The sequence below is a fragment of the Aulonocara sp. 'chitande type north' Nkhata Bay genome, linkage group LG16 (assembly GCF_057382095.1).
Source record: "Aulonocara sp. 'chitande type north' Nkhata Bay isolate Kocher_YH1m ecotype deep benthic linkage group LG16, A_spYH_male_GT1.1, whole genome shotgun sequence".
Lineage (NCBI taxonomy): Eukaryota > Metazoa > Chordata > Actinopteri > Cichliformes > Cichlidae > Aulonocara > Aulonocara sp. 'chitande type north' Nkhata Bay.
This window is the reverse complement of record NC_141359.1, coordinates 17,291,056-17,311,471: the sequence shown is the minus strand read 5'-3', so window position 1 is coordinate 17,311,471 and position 20,416 is coordinate 17,291,056. Positions and strand designations below refer to the sequence as shown.

General features: G+C 39.8%; 1 protein-coding gene across 2 annotated transcripts in view; it reads right to left on the bottom strand.

Moving 5' to 3' along the window:
- The window catches only part of fgf14 (fibroblast growth factor 14), a 115,481-nt gene extending 95,302 nt beyond the window's left edge, over positions 1-20,179 (bottom strand). Inside the window, exon 1 of one of the 2 annotated variants that reach the window (XM_086267813.1) lies at positions 19,321-20,179. In XM_086267813.1, coding sequence (XP_086123939.1) covers positions 19,321-19,528 — 208 coding nt within the window. In that variant the 5' untranslated portion in view covers positions 19,529-20,179. Of the gene's footprint in view, positions 1-2,548; positions 2,766-19,320 lie in introns of those variants that run through there. The other variant, XM_086267815.1, reaches the window with a different exon arrangement.
- Positions 20,180-20,416: the final 237 nt, after the last annotated feature.

Genomic DNA, 20,416 nt, shown 5'->3' with positions numbered 1-20,416 from the left:
AAACTAGTTTGCACCAAGATCAAGATCTTAACCTCCTAAGACCCGAACTCTTCCACGACATGCATTTTTAATTTCTCTTTGATATTTGGTCATATTGGGGCCCGATGAATGTAAAAACAAAGAATTACCAGATTTTTTTTTTATCTTATTTTTGTTTTTATGAAAAATCAGAGCCACACATGAGGATATTCGTTTAAAGTTTTGATAGAACAGTAGCAGTATAATGTCCTCGTAAGTGGATATCAGGCCCATGTAGAGCAAAATTCAGTATTTTGGTCTAAATAACCTAAAATGTGATGTCCACATATGTGGGCGCCAGGTCCTAGGAGGTTAAAGCAGATCAATGTGATGGTGAGAAAAAAAACAAATAAAAACAAACAAAACTGTGAAATCAAGCTCTAGATCCAACTTATCGGTGGCCTGATTGGTCTCCAAAAATATCTTAGTGTAAAAGGCCACTACAGGAAAAAGGGAAAATGGTAACAGAACACAGAAAGAAGAAAGAAATCAACAAAACCTGTTGCTTTGCTAAGACGTTTGGAGCCAAACTTGGAAAACAAAAGAAACTTCTCTAACCTGGACAAAGGGGATGCTTGATGTGCTGGAATCAGGCTCAATGAGCACTTTGTGGTCCCAGACGAGCAGGTAGCACACGCACGTGAATGTCATTATTTTTGTGACAGCTTTTTTGCCAACGTTAAAATGAATGTTAATACTGGGAAAAGGGTTTATCGATATTCATTTCAAGTTATTTACGCTCATTTTAATAACCACACTTTTAGTATAAGTTCAGTCTGCGGCTCTGCAATGGCTGAAAACAAAAACAGGAGCGATTTAAAGCTTCCTGTTACGATTAAGGACTCAAGTACAGTAACAGTAACCTGTTGTTTGTTGTCCGTTTTAACCAGAATCTCCTTGTGCTCCTCTGCCAAAGAAGAAGAAAACACAGTACAGATATGAGCAGACTTCACAGAATCTACACAGGCTTTTTGCCAGCATGGACAGAGAAGCTGACCACATTGAGGAGCAAAGGGGAAATGAGGAGAGGGCTCGCAGAGAGGCAAGAGAGCATAAAAGCTATGAGAAGGGCACGCAAATGGCAATGCAGAAGGAAATACAGAAAGCTTAGAACAACTTCTACAGATTTATCTCAGCTTAATGTTACCTCACATCACAAAGGGACTGTACTGAAAAATACATTGTTTAATATATAAGAAATTGTGTATTTTACTGCATATTGTGTATAAAATTGGAGAGGCTTGGCGCACATATAAGCATACCCTCACAACGTTTTGCTGCTATGTGACTTTCCCGCTTAGCCACTACACGACAAAGGCACCAACTGTGTAGGTTTCCTCTGTGTGGACTCTGAACAAACTAGAAAGTAGTATAATAGGAACAACTATGTGTCCCTGAGGTCTGCAGCAGACCATGTGTGCCTTCACACAGACTGTCCTACCTTTAGCTGATGAGTGAATGATCCAGCATTTCTCAACACTTTGCTAAAACAGTATCTAGGAACAAAGCAAGTGTTTAGAAGAGAAGATTGATGCCCAGCACCTCACCTAAAAAGCAGAAGCATCACTTCTGGAGACTTTCTGTCAATCTTTTAAGTGCAGTATTTTGTTCACTCCTAAGCCACTAAAACACACAATGCAGTGTCTTTCAGCATTTATTACCTTGCTCTTCTAAAAGCAAACATGAGGAGACATCAGCAAGATTCTCCTACTGAGAACATCACAATAGAGCAATATGAAGTTTGGCCTTGGAACATATGGATCGTGACTCTGCTGCCGTAAAAGCAGGTCTGTCAAAGCTGTTATTAAGGAGCAGTTCTGTGACTGAATGATAGGAGAGATGCTGCGGCATTACTGCAGACATGATAAGGTTTTCAGTAAGCCCGCTGTGCATATTCCTGCGTGTCAGTCATTCCTGTGTATAAACACATGAGAACACAGCTGACAGACAACATTCACTTTCCTCTGCTCAAGAGAAGAGCAGAGAAGAGAAGAGAGGGTCAAATTTGGCGTGTTGTAGATCCACAGCCATGCATCACTGTACTTGGCTTCCTTACTTGGCCTTGAAAATGCTTTATATTTTATGCAAGACCAATAATACTAAATAATCTCCAGAAGCAGTATATATATATATATATATATATATATACACACAATGAAATTACCTCCTCCTCTTTGGCATGGTGTTGTATAAAAAGAGTCCAGAGAGTGAACATGCAAACAAACTCTCAAGCACACAGAAACTACAACGTGTGACCTTCAGGTTTGATCATCTGCAATGCAGTGATTAGTTTTATTAATGTAGAAGGAGTCTGCATTGATAACAGTTCACATATTAAACAAGAAAACTATTTACGTCAGTCATACTACCAATCAGGATACTCATGTCAGTGCTGAGTTTACTTTACTATGTCCCATTAAAGAAACTGGTGTGGATTAAAGGAACTGCTCCATCCCTGACATTACCAATCCATTACAGGAAAAAGGCATACCTGTGGAATACTTGTGTCAGCCTCCATGCTTGGACTCACCATGCACTGCTTCACCCTTTAGTGCCTTGCGAACATGCTGCTCCACAATCTTAGCAAAAGATGTTGCCTCCATTGCTCCAAAGGCCAGCTAACTTGATTTTTTTTCTCACTGTATTTTAGCAATAAATGTCATAACATTTGAAATAAAGATGCATGCCTTGAACTGTTGCTCGGGTTCTCACACTCCTCCTGATGTCCTCCAGTGCTTGGCACAACCTTTTAACCCAGTCACATAAGCATGGCCACCTTCTCACACATATACACACGTGCATATATTGCCTGTCACCCACTCGTAAAGACCCTGCCAACATCTTCCCACCAGAACCTTCCAACATGCAGATAGCCATATCCCGCAGATAGCGCTGACACCTTCTTAGGTAACCAGAAATGTCTAGTGCCGTCATGTCATGGCTAAATGGTGTTGGTGACACAGTCTCTATTGCATGTGACAGAAAGCAAGACCTATCACTGAGTCACCAAACAAAAAATGTTCACGTCCACAGAAACAAAACAAAAGTTGTATGGCTGCCAAGCTTAGCTATATTTTCTTTGTGTGTTTCCACTTCTGCTATCTGACATACTGAATCTGAGTGCTTCCCTGTCTCTAGCCTAGTGTGTATAACAGAAAACAACTGGCCTTTCTGTGCAAAGAGCCGTGCACTCACCGCCACAAACAGGTTACTTAGTCACTGTCATCATCTCTCGCTCTCTCTCCCTTTCTTGCTTTGTGTCTGAATAAAGGACAACAGCCACAGGGGGGACCCACCTAAAGCTGTGGGAAGTGAACTCCGAGACAGGGATGTGAAAGAGGTGGAAATGACACCTAGAATAACAACTTCCATCATAGAAATGTTGGCAAACCTATGTAAGTGTCCAGAAAAAAGCTCTTATTTGCGATAAATATGATGGAAGCTTTGAAGCAAATGCCATTTTGTTTTGTTTTTTGTTTGTTTGTTTGCTTGCTTGTCTTTGATTTTGTGTGCTTGCTTATTTTTATTTGTATTTTTTATAGATTTGATTTTAAAAATTGCGGGGAAAGTGTTCAGAAGTGTAACATTGCTCCCAAACTATGTACACAAAAACAAATAGAGAGAGAGAGAGCTAGAGAGAGAGCAGAAGAGCAGGAGAGAGAAAGCAGCAGCAGTACAATACTGCCTACTGCACTGCAGCAAAAATCTACACAGCATACCACAGCCACCACACAACCTCCAGCACTGCCAGGAACAGACCCTTGTGCTGAGGGAGAGGAGTGATGGATGGATGAATGTGGAACGTACACGTGTGTGTGAAACTGGTAAAGACAAGAAGACTCAATGATAGAAGAGAAAGGAAAAATGACATTTTTGTTAGGTGCCTTTTCCAAAAGACTCAAAACCCAGGAGAACTTTTATATGCTTGTGAAAACATGCATGAAACCCAGCTAAACACTGCACACTAGAATTTCTAAGGACATCGTCTGAGTACAAAGAAATACAACAATGGATGATCGCCTAATTAGGCCAGCTTCATTTTAATCAAATTCCATGAACAAATTAAAGCCAGCAAGCCCAAACTCCTACTGTTAAAAAGCTCTATATCAACAAGAAGATAGAGAAAAGTCCCCTCAACCAGCTGGTCATGAGGCTCAGTTTCTCCGAAATGGGCACTGAGAACAACAGTTAATTATCCAGCATTGTGAACTGGAAAAAGCTTAGCCAAGTCAAACTTTTTAATATTTCCATTATAATAAATATCTCTTCAAACCGGAGTAGGCAACATGCTGAACCAAAAATTTATAACAACCTTTAAGTGTATTGTAATTCATTTGGTCAGAGAGGGAAAAAAAGACTCTTGCAACCCTGCTGGACTCTACTTGGAGGCTTTAGAAAGTCTAGCCAAGCAGGTACTTTCAGGCCAGATGAGATGATTACTGAGTAGTAAACAGTAAAGTGCCAAAAAGTCTTTGCTCGCAGCATGATTCAAACCATGGCAATTATTCCTTTATTAAAAAAACAGTAGTTTTCTTTGCTGTGGCCAGAATGCTGAAGAATTAAACAGGTGGTAATAAATCGCCTCCAGATGAAATCATTGCAACATTACACTATTTTGTTGGAAAATCGTGAAACCCTGGTCCATCAACGGACACAGTGAAAGAGCGAGAAATCATACAACATTGCACACCATGGACAAAGACTTCTCAGAATCTGGACAAACTGAATTCTGTCCAGAGAGAAAACTTTGAACAGCTATGACAAAACCTGCACTGAACTTTGAACAGACAATACAGAGAAGGCAGTTATCTGGGCACCACGAGACACCAGAAACGGCTGAAAAACTGAGTGACCACAATCTGGCTACTGAGCAAAACCTGGCAGAAGTAGAAGCACAGTGAAGCCTGAAAGGAATAGGTCCCTGAGTTGTCTACCAAAATAAACTGTAAGTATCAAGAATGACACACTCCAAAACAAAACTCTGTGTTTAGTCAGGGGGGGAAAAACTACCATAGCCATGGAAGAAGCAAAACACAGTATGTCAGAGCAGGTTACAACCAGGAAGAAAACCAGCAAGAAAACATAAGCAGCTGACTCTTTTCATTGTTTTTAACACCAAGATCCATGTCATTTCTTAGTATGTTATAACTTTGCTCTATTCTGTCTGGCAATGTCCAACAACGGCATAAGCAAGAGTAGCCTACAGGCAGTAAACAGCTACAACATGTAGAAGATAGTCTGCAAAGCTGTCCGTAGGCTGTGCGTCGGACCAACACAGAACCATACTGGAGCCCTATCTAAGCTTCCACTGGGTGAGAGTGGACAGGTTATCACTTTATGGCAGGGCTAACACCAAGATACGCACCTATGGTCAAATTAGAATCACTAATTAACCTATCGTCTCTGTCATGTAGGTCAACAACCCCCCTGGCAATCCTGTGTCACTAGGCAAAAGTGTGCAAATCTTTAACCAGCTAGTATTTAATGGAGGTTGATGGCAGTTGCTAAGTAAAACTGGTCACAAAGGAGTTGCACCAAAAGCCTCTTTGTGATTTCTACCATAGTCTTGAATTGTCTACATGGTGGGTAGTGAGACGTCTGCAAACACTTGCAAAAAAAAATAAATTGTGATGCACACCAGAAATGGAGAACATTCACTTTCAAAGTATTTGAACATTTCAAATTGTTTGTTGAGTAGTTTGTGTGAGTGTTTGCAGACATGTTGCAATCTTGTTTGCAAACTACAGGTGATCACAGCAATTTACTAGTAACCAAAGCGATCAAAAGAACATTTTCAGTGCAGCTTCACATACCTGTTTTCATCTAATGACTACCACTAACCTCCATCAACCATTTGCCATATAGTAAAGTAATACACATTTTACCCTAGTGACCTGTGGATGCCGGTATCTAGGCCTTTGTGTGACAGGGGGTTATCATGCATGCCTTTAGATGGCAAAGGAAATCAGAGTAACCAAAGAGAATCCACACAGGCATGCAGAACATGCAAACTCCACACAGAGGGGCCCGAGCCAGCGGATCATGACCTTCTTGCTGTGAGGTAACCACCACATCAGCTGCCTTATAAAGAGCTTTTCGCAATTACAAATTCACCGTACACTGAAAACACACTGTTGCAACAGAGATAATGACAGAGAGAGAGAGACGTAAGTGCATCCTGCTAAGTAAAGACCACAGTCAGATGATGGACAACAGTAATAAATGAGCTACAGGCCAGCGGTGAGTCATGAAATCATATCAGCAATCAATCATAATCAAATCAGTAAAATGTACTTTCAGCACAGGAAAGAAGCAGGCCCAGCTGAACTGGCTCTATGTTTCTCTCCAACAGTCCTCATTGCTGTAGCCCAGAACAACAGCGAGCCATCACTTAAGCCGTGTGCCTTTGGCGGTATGATTTGTAATAACACAAATAGTGGTTCAGTAACACAAACACACACCATGCACCTCAGCATGTTGAGTCTGGTGTTTTTGATAAAGGTTGAAGATGCTACATTTCTGTCATAAGAGCCACAGGGAACATGACCCAACCTTCTTGCTGTACAGCATCAGCAACATGCTAATATGACTGTATCCTTTCCCGCTCCTAGATGATGGCCTAGAAACAAAATTACTACTAATAAATGGACTCACTTCGCACAGCCTTTAACCCCTCAGCTGCTGGTGGTTTTCAGGAAAATAGGAAGGCATCATCAGATTATGTTAGCATATTACTAAAAATAAAAGTGAAGCCAAATCTTTTCTTATTGTACTCTTGTACCATTACCCCCGTTGTTTTGTTTTGATTCCCACAATTCAATGCAGCGTGTCTGTCAGCGAAGCGAACAGCAAACTGTGCCTGTTTGTTGTTTCTTGGATATATTTCATTTGCCTTAGTATTTTTTTCCCACATCTTTTATTTTGTATTTCAATCAAGTCCAATCAAGCATGAAGTAATTCTTCACGCCTGAATTATTCTAGCATCAGTATCCTTGTTCATCATTTAGGGAAAACCTTTCTGTCCCATCCCACTGAGGAAAATTTAGTCAGGATAACTCTGGAATGCCTGTATTCCTATTTGTGCACACAGAGTGATATCAACACAGACTCAAATCTTTGCAATTAATGACTCTTGGTCACTGTTCATGTTCCGTATGCTATTGTATCATTCATTCATTCATTCATCCATCAAAGACGTAATTTCCGAGTTTAGATTTAAGTGTATTTTTTAAGGGTTCAGTTTTTCATCATTTAAATTAATCAAAGCCAATTTATCCAATTTTACAGTGAAACGTGAGAGACAATTAGTCTAAACTGATCTGCTCTTTTTCTCGTGTGTTTTAATCAATAACCCTGTCTTTACAGCAGAGCTTTTTCCCCTCTGGTGACCATTTAGGACCTCTTATTTAGACAATCGTATCTTTGTAGATGGCTCCAAAATGTTGTGTTGACATATAAGACTGAAATTATAGCTCTCTGGGGTTCCTTTCGGGAAACATTACATACTCTCATTAAATACATCTCCACTGTAATCATGTCAGCTTTCACTCTAAAGACCAAATGTCAGTGGGTGAGTGAGTTATTTAAGAGTTCAGTTGGTGTGAGTGTCAATGAATACAGAGAAGCTCTTGTAATAGTGTTTAAAGACATGGAAATAACTCTTCATGGCACATGGACATGGTGCATTGGTTGTAAAAGGATTGAATCAGTGCAGATTATTCAGATGTTTTCACCTGTTGACTGCCCCGACTACATTATGCTGCCACAGGTATTGATGCAAATGCTGAGCTCGAAGACAAAAGCCCTCCACCCACCTGTTAAAACTGTTCTTCTCCTCCTCCACTCCACATCGATTGTACCCAGAGTATTTCCAACACTTCACAATACATTTTTATAATGACGGCAAATTTCAAAAGTCATTTTGCATCCGTGTCAGCTCTGCTGTAAAACCGTTCAAACTTCTGATCCCACAAATCAATAATTTCATTGTCTAACTCTCAACTGCTCTCCATCTCTCTTTCTCACTATCAGAGTGCAGTGCATCATCACAGACAAAAAGCTCAGCAGCCTCGCGAAAGACAGATATCAGCCTATCACATGCCCAATAATCTGGGATCATGCAAGCAGCGAGTGTTGAGATGTGTCATGTACTTGAGAAAGGGACAGACCTTGCTTTCATTATTGTTAGAGCGGGGTTGTGGTCTCTCCAAACGAGTTCAGCTGTGAAATCTGTTATTATGAACGACCTCACTGGAAGATGGAGTAAAAAGCCAGCGTAGGGAGGGGTGAGATGCAGTATCATTTAGAAATAGGAGTAACAATGCCCCTATTGCTTCACTCTCATTTTTCTCCATTTCAAATCTGTGGTTTCACAAAGCTAAAGCAAATGATTGACACAGACGCCCCATATCCTGGCGGAAATGTAAGCAGGGAGCAGGTTTCCAAGTTTGTCTGACATACACTAGGGACATAACATAAATCTTAGTTCACATCCATGGCATCCTATTATACCAATGATTACAGCATGTATTTCAATGTTCTGGTATTCTTGAGAAAGCTATTTCAGGACTGCACGCGTCCTCTACAAAACCATTAAACACTGAGGCGAGAGAAACTGAAAAGTCCTTGAAATGAATCTTTCACACGGTAATCTTAAGATATGTAAACTTGAAGCTGTGTCTTTAAATTTCAAACAGGATCATTGTCAAATGTGATGGATGCTGAAAAGCATTTACAGTTTAAGGTTACCTCCAAAAGGTGCAGTGACAGGGCCAAGAAGCAGCCAGAAGCCCTTTATGTGTGTGCAGAGAGGTTTTCTTGCTCTACAAACATGCAGACGGGTCTTTCGTGTAGGATATTAAATTATACCACTCCATTAAAAAACAGAACCATTTTTCTTTTTTGTTTTTACACTGAATACATTAAACCCCTCATGGCGAATTTTCCAGTCAGCTCTTAGGCATCGTGATTAGACATGGCAGGCATCAGTAAAGACAGTATCTTTTCTCAGGCTGCCAAAACAAAGCATACAAGAGCAAAGGTGCAAAATTCAGTGAACTAATCTAGCTTACCTCCGAAGCCACAGGCATATCTTTGACTAATTACATTAGTTTTTGGGTTAACCAGTTAAAAGCAGATGGGGAAGTCTAAGTACTACCTAGATTCATGCTTTAGTACCAGAAAAATGACATTTCTATATATTAGTATGGCTCATCAAGTAAAGACTTTGACATTTTTCCCATAAATATGCAGCTTTTAGTGTATTAGGAGGATATCTGTAACTGCCAAGTGAACACTCAAGGTTTCTTACAGTATTCAGGTTTTATCAAGCTCACTAGAGCAGACATTCATAAATCAGCAGGAGACAGGGTTTTCAATCAACGTGAAGCTTACATTAGCTTAATTAGCTCAAAAAATGTTACTCAAAGCAGACTTCCTGTAATTTTTAAATCGACTTCAGTTAAAAAGGCTCTTGTGTTAGGAAACTCAAAATCAGATGCTACCATCCTGATGCAAAAGAAAATTCTTTTACTCCAATTTTTCCTTTTGTGAGGTATTTTTTTTAACTCATGTTTTGAAATTGTGGGTTGATGTCATGCAATAGTGGGGGCTCGGTCACTCTGAGGAACTCATGGGTACCGCTTTGTCTTATTCTGGCTTCAGCAGTATCTAAGGCCTCAGGCACACTGGTCTAAAGACCTGTTAGTAAGAACCAGCAGTTGCAAAGAAAAAATATGTATTTCCCATCAAGTTAGCAAGTGGTTGCTGGAAGTTGGAGAATGTTGTTGGTGGAGATCACTGTCTGCCTCATCACTGTAACCTAAACATCTCAAAAGGGGCATTGCTTCACACTTTTCACTCACTCTCACTACCCCTCAGAGAGTAGTTTGCTAATATTTGTAGACAGGTCAGAATCTGTCGATTTCATTGCAGCAACTGTCAGAAACCTCCAGCAACCACTTGCAACTGGTTGTGGAATTTACACATATATTCCATAGCAACCAGCAGTCGCCATGTGTCACAGACCAGTTCATAGGCCTGATTGAATTGGTCTTTAGCAACTGATTTCATAGCAACTGGCAGAGACCTGAACCAGCCACTCGCAACTGATCAGGGAACATGCATTTGTTGTTCATTAACAATGGTTTCCAGGTGGTCACTAACTGGTCTCTAGACCTGTTCAGTTTCCCCAGTGAAAACATTTTGTTTTCAGTCATTTTTCATTAATCAAAGTTTTCACCCAGTTTAGTATATCAATAAATTTACAGATGCAGCTTGCCAAGCAACAACAATAAGACGGCAATACCAAGATGCTCGGTTTGAGGTTTTAAAATAATAGATGAAGTCATGCAACCTTTGCAGGCAATATCATCTAACAAAGTGAGCACAGTGTCTTTTTTTGTTTGGAAAGTGCCATTTGTAATCCATATATGGTACTGTCATGACTCATCATAAAGTAATTATACTCTAATTTCATTTAATGGGTCTCTTGTGATTGATACTATCCGGTTGTTCAGTCTGACGTCACTAGCCGTGTCTGGACCTAAACTCCACTGCAGGTCCATATATCAAACGATCACTATGGCATTACTGAGAGTTGAAAAACTGTCTAAAGTCTTTCATCTTTAATAAAATGATCAGCGTTCTGCTCTACCAGGTGTAACAATTGAGTTTAACATCCAGGCATCCAAGAAAACGGAATTTATGACATTTAACGGAGTTAGAAGTTAGCAGGGAGTTAGCTCGCTAGCTTCTATCTAAATACAATATAGCATGTCCTGACTGCGGGGTTTTGGAAACAAATTAAAACGTACAGCTCTGCTATCACTTCCAGCATAAATGAAGACAGGAAACTAAACAGCAGTGAGGTTTGTAGGGTTACTGAAGTTGGGCTAGCTGGTATATAATGATGTGCTACGTGACCGCTAGCGACACAGCTATGTTAGCATAATATAAACAAGCTAACTTTTTTTCCACTCGATAAAAGTTAACGTGAGTGTTCTCGGTGGTCAGGAACAAATATAATCGCATGGCAGGATGCTGTAAAAGGACCAAACTTCAGCCAGGAGAACAACTGAGATAATCCATCCACAATACGAGGTTAGTCATTCATATACTGCTGCATGGGCTGGGCTGTAGTTACATCCTAAGGTTTTAAAAACTGAGCTTAAATAAATGATTAGCGGTAATAAAAGCCGAGGGAGATCAACAGTGATCACTGACTGTTTTAGGAGCTTTTTGAGATTAAATAGAAGAAAATACATAACATTAAACATGTTAACAACACAAAAGCCATATTAAACGCAGACTACTTTAGGCCCGGAAGTAGGATTCGTCACGTCATCACTTAACAATCGGATTGCCGGCCTATGTTATTACTGATAACCTAAACAGAAATTTCAATGACTTCAAGGGACTCAAAAATGAACTGATTGAAAATAAAGAAGTTCATAAAACTGACAACTGAGGAACAATTTCTTACACTCTCTAAAGTTATTTCTTCAAATCTGACAAGTCCACGTCAGTACACATGCACAACTGACAATTTCACCACTCTGTATCATAAATACCTCAAAAGAGTGACAGTGTAGTTTCTGTCAGAAAGTGTGGGAAAAGGAATTGGGAAATGATTGTGAGCATTTGTTTCCAGTCGTCTTTTCTTGTTGTCATTGTGTTGGTTATGCTTATTTATATTGCATGTTGACAGCCTAATAAAAAAAATGCAGAACACTTCATCACAAAGCTGTCTAATTTTGCTTAACTGACATCATCCATGGTAATCAAACTGTAATTCACATTTAGCCACATATTCCTCACAGCAACATTTCACACCACAGGTAGCTAACTGTATCTATGACTCAGATTACAAAGCAATCAACTAATCGTCACTTCTCGCTCGCATTTTACCTGCAACCCATCCTGAGGATATTTATTTGGCATTTAAATATTCATTGTGCTTTATACAGTTGACTCTCTTGACTCTTGGGATGTTTATTTGAAAATGAAAGAAGCACTAGACCGTTTACAAAAGACAGATATAACCTTTTAAAGCAGATTTATTCAAAAAGGGCAATATTACCTCTAATGGCTTAAAATGCAAGGTACAGAAAGCAAAGCCTAATACTATTAGCTAGACACAAAACCATCTCATGCTTTGCCTATATTAAAAAAAAGGAGTAATAATTTCATTGTGATATTATCTAATCTAAAAATGAGTGTGAGATATTTAACAGACATTAGCTGATTAGCTGACAGACAATGGATCATTTTTGTCAACTTAAATTTAAAGATCAGGCAGGTAAGGTCAAACACAAGATCTAAAATGCTACTGCTATCCTCACTTTGCTCATATATTTGTATCTCTGGGTTGATCTCCACTAATTCCTCGAGGAAATATCCATCTTTCTAGCTGGTAGTTTGCTAGCTAGTTAGCTAGTTGCTAACGACTAGATTTCTTTGTTTGCTGTTTAGTGGTGAGGAGGTATTTTTTGTAATATAATGCTAGGAAAATGCTGCATTTTTATAGCATGCCCCTTAGAAGATTTTTTTTTTTAATTTACAATACAACGAAAGGAAACCTGTGATATTGGAAAAATAAGCAGGACGGCATCAGCAAATACTCATTTATTTTCCCAACATAAATTACATTTAATTAATTTCTTTTTATACCATATTATTCTTGGCTTTTCCATGTTGTCCTTGCAGTGGCACACCCTATACACTGCCACTTTGCAATAACACAACTTACAGTGGATGGTGGACTATAGGAGGAAAGTGACAAATCGCCAGGGTTGCACCGCATTTGAATTCAATGAACTCTGTAGAATGACCCATTCTCTTTACAAATATTTGTAAAGCCAGTCTGGATGGCTAGGTTCTTGCTTTTATACACCTGTAACAATGAAACTGAAAACACATGATTTGAAAGATTAAGAATTGTGCCTCAGTCGTTTTTTTCCATAGTGTATCTATGAGTGTATTCCTATAAGCAATACTTTCACAGGATATTTGATATTTGATCCATCCTTAAAAACAGTATATGCTTTAAGTTGAGCGCTGAATAAAGTGGTTTAGCAGATCCCTCCCTGAGCTTGGTTCTGTTGGAGGTTTCTTCCTCTCAAAAGGAGTTTTTCCTTACCACTGTTGCCAAATGCTTGCTTATAGGGGGTTGTCTGATTGTTGAGGTTTTCTCTAAAAAAATAAAGTGCTTTGAGTCAACTGTTGTTGTGAATCGGAGCTATATAAATAGAATAGAATTTAATACAAATTCACACTAATACACTATTAATTAGATGTAAATGGTAAACATGATATATTTTATTTCATTCATTTTATTTTTTTTCCTTACAGACATTAACATGAAGCTAACACTTCTCTTCTTGTTGTGCTTCTGTCTTTGTCTGTATAGAAACACCATATTTAGATTTATATATTTGCCCACTCATGAGATTTCTCTGTAAACTTGATTGCACGCAGAGGGAGGTAGAATAGTAGCCAGGAACTTGATTCTTATCACCTCTTCAGGTCACATTCTTGAAAACCAAGAGAGACGGAGCCCAAATTAATTCACAGGGGAAACTGATCGTGCCATTGCCCAAGCAGTTGAAAGTGAAAAAAATCTGTCGTGTTGATCTTTGACATATTAACTGCAGCAACACCTAATTTCACGTCTCTTTCTAAATGACAACAAAGCATGACAATAATCACAGAGTTCTGTCATGAGAAGAAAAACAGTCCTTGACCAAGAATCTCCAAGAATCCAAATGGTTTTATCAAATAAAAACAAAACACGTTTATCCCTTCTGTGCATATTCACTTCCATTCTAAGGACATGTATGCTCTTGAGATATTTTTAGAAACAAAGGTTTCATCAATGTGACTCACAGTTTAAAAGATTTAGTAAATGCTGTCAGTTTAAAAGTGTGAAGGTTACTCGAAAAGCGATACATATTTAACTGTAAATCCTGTTTTTTTACATCTTTGCTGTGATCTTTCAGGGTGTGTGTGTGTAACTACTGCAGTTTAGCCATTTACAAACTTACTGAAATGTTTCTGTCTGAAACCTAGCAACGTGGAACGGTAGTTGGAGGAAGTTATTTTTAGCCAGCCCTGCTATTACTCTAATTGTAGGAGTCTGTCTTTGAATCTTGCCCGTCCCCTTTAATTACACTGCATTTTCCTAGTTACCACAAATTAAACTAGCGCAAGTACGTAAGACAAATGGAACAAGTATCTTTTAACTGTACAAATAATTATCGACCCTCTTTTTAAATTCTCAAAAAAATGTGATTTTTGGGGGGAAACAGTACATTTTTTTCGATAAATTGCTCTGAGATAAGAACTGCATGCAAAAGAGACACCAACACCAGAAACTGACACCAAACGAACAGCAGGACAGTAACAACAACAGTGTATAGTTGCATTTGTATGGGTTTCACAGACAGACTCATAAACTTACTGTAACATGACAGACAATACATTCACAGGAAATCCACTTTATCATTCAAGATGCTGATACAGAGGTAGCGCTTGATCTTAAAAGGTATTAAAGGCCTACTCACAATGCTGTCAGGTAGAATTTATTGGCACATAAATGTAAAGTAAACTTGCAAAGTCCTGCTTTACATATTGCTAGTGGCTCCATGGTGTAGTGGTTTACACATTTTCCTAACAGGCAGAAGATCCCTGCTTCCATACTCAAGGAGAAACAATCCTTTTGGAGTTTTGTCAGGAAGGGCATCTGGTGTAAAATCTGTAAAAATCAAACGTGCGTAGCCACGTTTTGTGAATAAAGAAGCTTTTTTTATTTTCAAATAAATTGCTCCTAGCATCCAAAGAATTGCCTTTTGTTTAATTACAGTGACACTTATTTGGTTTTTATTATTTTAGGTAATGTGAGACGCAGTAAATTGAAATTCACAGTGGTTTATAAGCCTCTACATTAAAATATCTCACATTCCCTCAGTTCATGAACGTTTATCAGTTCGAAGCACCTCTACAAGGTTGTAGTCTTCTAATAGTCAGCGTGGTTGGCTCATAAATATAATCTTAGATCATAGAAAAGAACCAGGAGAAATTATTTTGTTATAGTAATTCGATTTTAAATTAAATGAGTCTTAGGTCCAGCTTTCTGACTATGTCACAGATAACAGAAAAAAGTTTCACTTCACATGCTATGAGCCAACATCACCTGGAGGCCTGGGTGTCATGTGACCTCACCTGTAGTGTCACTCTGCTGTCAGTGAGCCACTGTGCCACTTTGAAGAAGCCACCCACTGACTTCACACACCCAGAGCAATTCTGCTCTTTCAACAACCCGCCTATTTACCGTCTACCTTTCAATCATTTCAGCCCAAGCTATGTCAAAGAGCGCCACTCGCATATCTGCCTTTATTGATTGTCGCAGTTCATATGACATAACTTTTCCCTCTACACTACAAATACCCTCATTAAATGGTTTATTGTGTGCATCATTCAGTGACACTCAAACTTTTATAATGACATCTGTGTGGGCATTTATAGAGCCGTCACTGCCACTTAAGCCTCAGGGTTAAACGTCCTATATCTACGTCCTTTCCACTAAGCTGCTTCATCACTTTTAATTTACTTAATGAAGTACACTCACTCAAAGACATGTACACGTACTGTTACACAAGAGTGAACACTGAGAGTAGATCCACAGTAGCAGTTGTACCAGACCACCAACCCTAAGGACAAGCCACCACATGAAACAACAATCTTGCTGGAAAACAGAGGCACAACTGGAAGAACGTTAACAGGTCACTGAGTATAAAATCTTGGTGACTTTACCCGAAGGCAGTTTTGCAAAAAGGCTAAAAGTGGACGCGTAGCTTTACATGATGGCAAACTGCCATATCCAACAAGGAAGTGACTCATCCTGTTGTGTTATGGAGCTTTAACCCAACCCTTCACTTGCATCAGAATGCAGAACCGCACTATGTTTTATCATAACCTGATCTGGACCACTGTGAAGAGAGGAGATGCTTTAGAGAACCAGGCACTGGATTCCTCTCATCTTCTTTCAACACTAAAGAATGTGGTCTACTTCAAGAAATACTCCATATGTATCCATGCACATCAGTACAGCTGACCAAAGAATACAAAGCCACTGACCTATAGGCTTAGGGGCAATTTAATTTGATAATGTGAAGGAAAATGAGGATGCACACAGAACTCAAAGATTTTTTAAAAGGGAAGACCCTATGTGAATGGGCTCACAACCAGTTAGTACATAATTACAAGGGCCTAAAGACAAGTTCTCCACACATGTAACTTTGTGCTATCACACACCCAGTGACAGAAAATAAATGTTGCCTTTAATAGGGAACTATTAACCCACGCTAGAATAAAATCAAGTGCCATCCATACTCTGCTTTAAACCTCTCCAGATGAATTGGTCCTGTACAGTCACTAAGCCTGTGTGTGTGTGTGTGTGTGTGTGTGTGTGTGTGTGTGTGTGTGTGTGTGTGTGTATAAAGAGAAACTGAATACAATCCGTGAATTATAAGACTGGTGTTTATACGGTAACACAACTGCAGCTATAGTGATACAGTCTGTTTGGTTTGGTCTTTCTTGGTTCTCTCAATTCTGCTGTGTTACTAAAAGTACAACCAAAGAGCTGTAGCACTAAGTCTAGGCCTTTGCAGCTCAGGCCTGGCGAACAGTTTAGGTAACACTTTGCTGACACAGGGCCACGCAGAGGACTCGCTGTCCCACTATCACAATGGCACTTAAACAACTTGTGTGAGAATTTCTAAAACACCTTTTGGAGTTGACACAAGTCAGTTGTGTGATTTGCCTGGCAGTGCGGATACTTCATTTCCCAGTAAACTACTGGTCCTATCACTTGCTGTAGCACATGTCCTGACCATTTTGTGGTCAGGGCAAAGTCTTAGCTTTGATTGACTGGATGAATTGCGTTAAACACAACTTACTGTCTCGCAGTGGCTTTTCTACTGACCAAAGTCAGTTATCACTCCAGAGCCCACTGTAACGCAATATTATGCTTTTAATATGATCAGCAAGGAATAGGAGCATAAAAAATGTATAGCCTTTATGCTAGTAATTTTTTGCTAGTAAGAGTTATATACATACAATTCTACTGAGACATTGTTGTACATATTTGCTGTTTATTGGTTGTTCTTTTTTTAAAGTCTTACCTCTTTGTTACAGCTTATTTTTTCTAATTTAATCAAAAGTAGATAGTAGCAAAACTCAAATGCAGAGGTTGTATAACAGCACTTAGAGGACAAAAAATAAATGTCTACTCCATTAACTACGAAAAAACACATTTTTTTAAAAGTCTTTCGAAATTACAGCTTATTTCCTTAAACTAAAAGAGAAGATGGGAACCAGGGGCAGAACTGAACCAGTGTTTACAAATGAGTGAGGTGCAGAATTTGTTCTTTTGATTTGTCATATTTAAAATGTAGCACCAACTACTAGTAGAAAATGCTGCACCTCTGAAGAGATAAGTTAGAGTCTAATCAGCACCAGAAATTTTTAACTGACTATAAAGGGCTTTATATTGTACAGCTTCCCTCTAATGCAAGAACAACTGTTTATACTGAAATATGGAAGATGAGTATTGCTTAGAGAAATCTTTTCAAAGTAAAAGCCACTTAGAGTGTCACACTCTGCCTTGTTGTTGTTTTTTTTTTTTTTTTTGGGGGGGGGGGGGGGGGGGGGGGATACCCAGGTTATGCCTATGGCCGGTGATGACATAATCTTCCTGCTTGCCAGGAAAAATGTGAGTAAGAACAATTATAATACAGTATAGCATAAAATAAATGGATGGCGTACATGCATTAACAAATATTTATATTTCAGAACAACATAAATACAGCAAGAATTTATCCTACTTTCCTGCTTGGAGTTTGTAGCATGAGAAAATAGTTCCAAAGATGTTTATTATTATTATATTTTTTGACATATTTTGGCAAATCTTGTAATGCCTCCAAATTAGCTGTTGTAGCTGGGCCTATGAGAAAAATGCGTATTGCCAAACTGAAGGCACAAACTGAGGCTAACTGTGTTTTCACCCTATCTTGAGCTATACCAACACAAACCTTGGCTAGGTTTGTGGAGACATAATGCTGTAAAATATAACTTCTTCTTCTTGGTAATTGATAGTAGACAGTGTCTTGTTATCACTCCTGCAGTGTCTGCAAAGCGCGATTGTCCCACTAAAGTATGGTGATGATCTACTATACTGCAGTTGCAGTGTCGAAAAACTGTGCTGCTACTCAGCCCATCTACCCGCTTCATGAGGTAACAAGTAGCCCGCACTACATGCTGTCTAACTGGGGCTTTACAACAGCCTGTTGAAATAAGCATTCCTGGTACACTGGCCCTCTGCGTTGTTATATTTGTTTTGGCAGGATATATAAAAATATATATGATGTTACTGTGATCCTAAATTCAGGGCTTATGTACTGATTTTTTTTTTTTTTTTTTTTTTGTACCAGAAAAAAGTGCACAATCTAAATCGAAACGATGTCGACTGCTCAAGTGCAGGATTTGCTTCGGTGCAGCGGATCCCAGTCCCTTTCTACATGCCCTACTGGCATCTCAGCTGCCTGGCTTCGTCAACATAAGAGCAACTCAGGTGCTCGTGTAAAAATCACGCTTTCGCAGGGCCCGCATGATGAGTATTGGTCTGCATCAGTAGAGTGACAGACATGAAAGAATAGTCTGTCTCCTCCGGCTGTTTCGCTGAAAACACAGCGAGTATAGCTCATTTAATAGAGAAGTGGTGATGCAGAGGAGTGGGGGGGGGGCACTGCTGCAGTCAACCCGAGGATGAATAATCTGGTTAGGGGGGAATCACGTTGTCCAGAAAAAAAGAAAGAAAGAAAAAGAAATAATAAATAAATAACTGTGCGTGGATGTGATCCTCTGAAATACCATCGAGCCCCTGTGTGTGTCTGAGAGTGAGAGAGAGAGAGGTGGGGGGGAGCAAGCGTTATTTAAAAAGTTAGAAGATCATGGTGCCGTGGTGATGCAGCGGGGGGGCTTTGTGTGTCTGTGCTGTGCCCCCCTCCTAAAAAAAAAGACCTGAGCTCGCCGATGTAGTAGCAGCACAGAATAAGTTGTCCCCCCTCCTCCCCTCCTTCAGGAGCCTCTGCATGATCCACTCGCTGCATAAATGTGATTGCAGATCTATCATCGTTACGACCAAATTAACAGAATTACGCAGACACTCAACTCTCTGCACACAAGCACGCATAAAGCCGGTTCGCTGAGAAACGGAGGAGTAGGCATAAATGGTGATGAGCTTACCACTTGGATTCTTGTTTTTCTTAAGACTCTTGCCACAAAGACACTGCAGCATATGCGTTCCTTTGCTGAAAATGTTCCAAAGAAACCACATTGATTTGGGCGAAGAGCAATCCCGTGTCTTAAACACCCAGATATAGATGAGATCCTTGCGGTTGCATAATAACACAATTGGATCAGTTCTCCCGAGCAAGGCTACCAATTGTATCATAAAAAAATAGGTATATCCAAGTCCTGTGCGCTTTCATTCACGTGACAAAATATTCACTGTCTGTCACACTTCGTGCTAATGGTGTGTTTTCTTCTTCTGGCGTGTAAAGAATGCCTCCTCAACTAGTCGACAATAGAAAATATACTCTGGAAATTGCATGTGTCGCACCGGGAGGAGACGGGTCGCCAGTAAACAAACACACAACTAACGTGCAAACAGTAAACCACGGTGGATTTCCGAGGAGAAAATCATTGCCTATTAGTTCATCACTCTGAGGAGAGGAGGGTGGATCTGCACAGCATCAAAAGCCAAGGGAGGATGCATCCTATGGACAGACTGCTGCAATGATAGCCCCAACAAGACACCACATTGCCGGATCAAGTCCAGTTCGTTTCCCCTGCAAACCTGCTTGCCTGGCGAGGTCAGACAGCACCAACCCCAGTTTTCATTTCTTTGAGCCCCCACGCTGCAACGTTTCTATTAAAGCCAGGGTTCTTGGTGTGTGTGTGTGTGTCCGTGATTCCTGGAGTGTGCGTTTGCTCCCTTTTCGGGGTGTTCTCCTCAAGCCGTTTCAGCACAACGCCACTGGCATCTCCAAAAGTACGATGCGCCTGTATAAGAACATTTGCATCATTTTTCTTTGGCGTCGGACCCTCTTGTTAGAAATAGACGAGTAGGAGGGGTTAAAGTGAAAGATTGGCTTTCCATTACGTAAACACGTGGTTTGTGCGCCGTCATATCGGTGATGCTTGGAAAAAATTTTGATCCGGCAGAGACTGTTGTCCCAGGCTGTTGCAGGATATTCTATTTATTTATTACATGAGTGCATGTGTGTGTGTGTCGCAGGTGAAAAAGTCTGGTGAAAAGCATTTCTGTCCGTTACCTCTG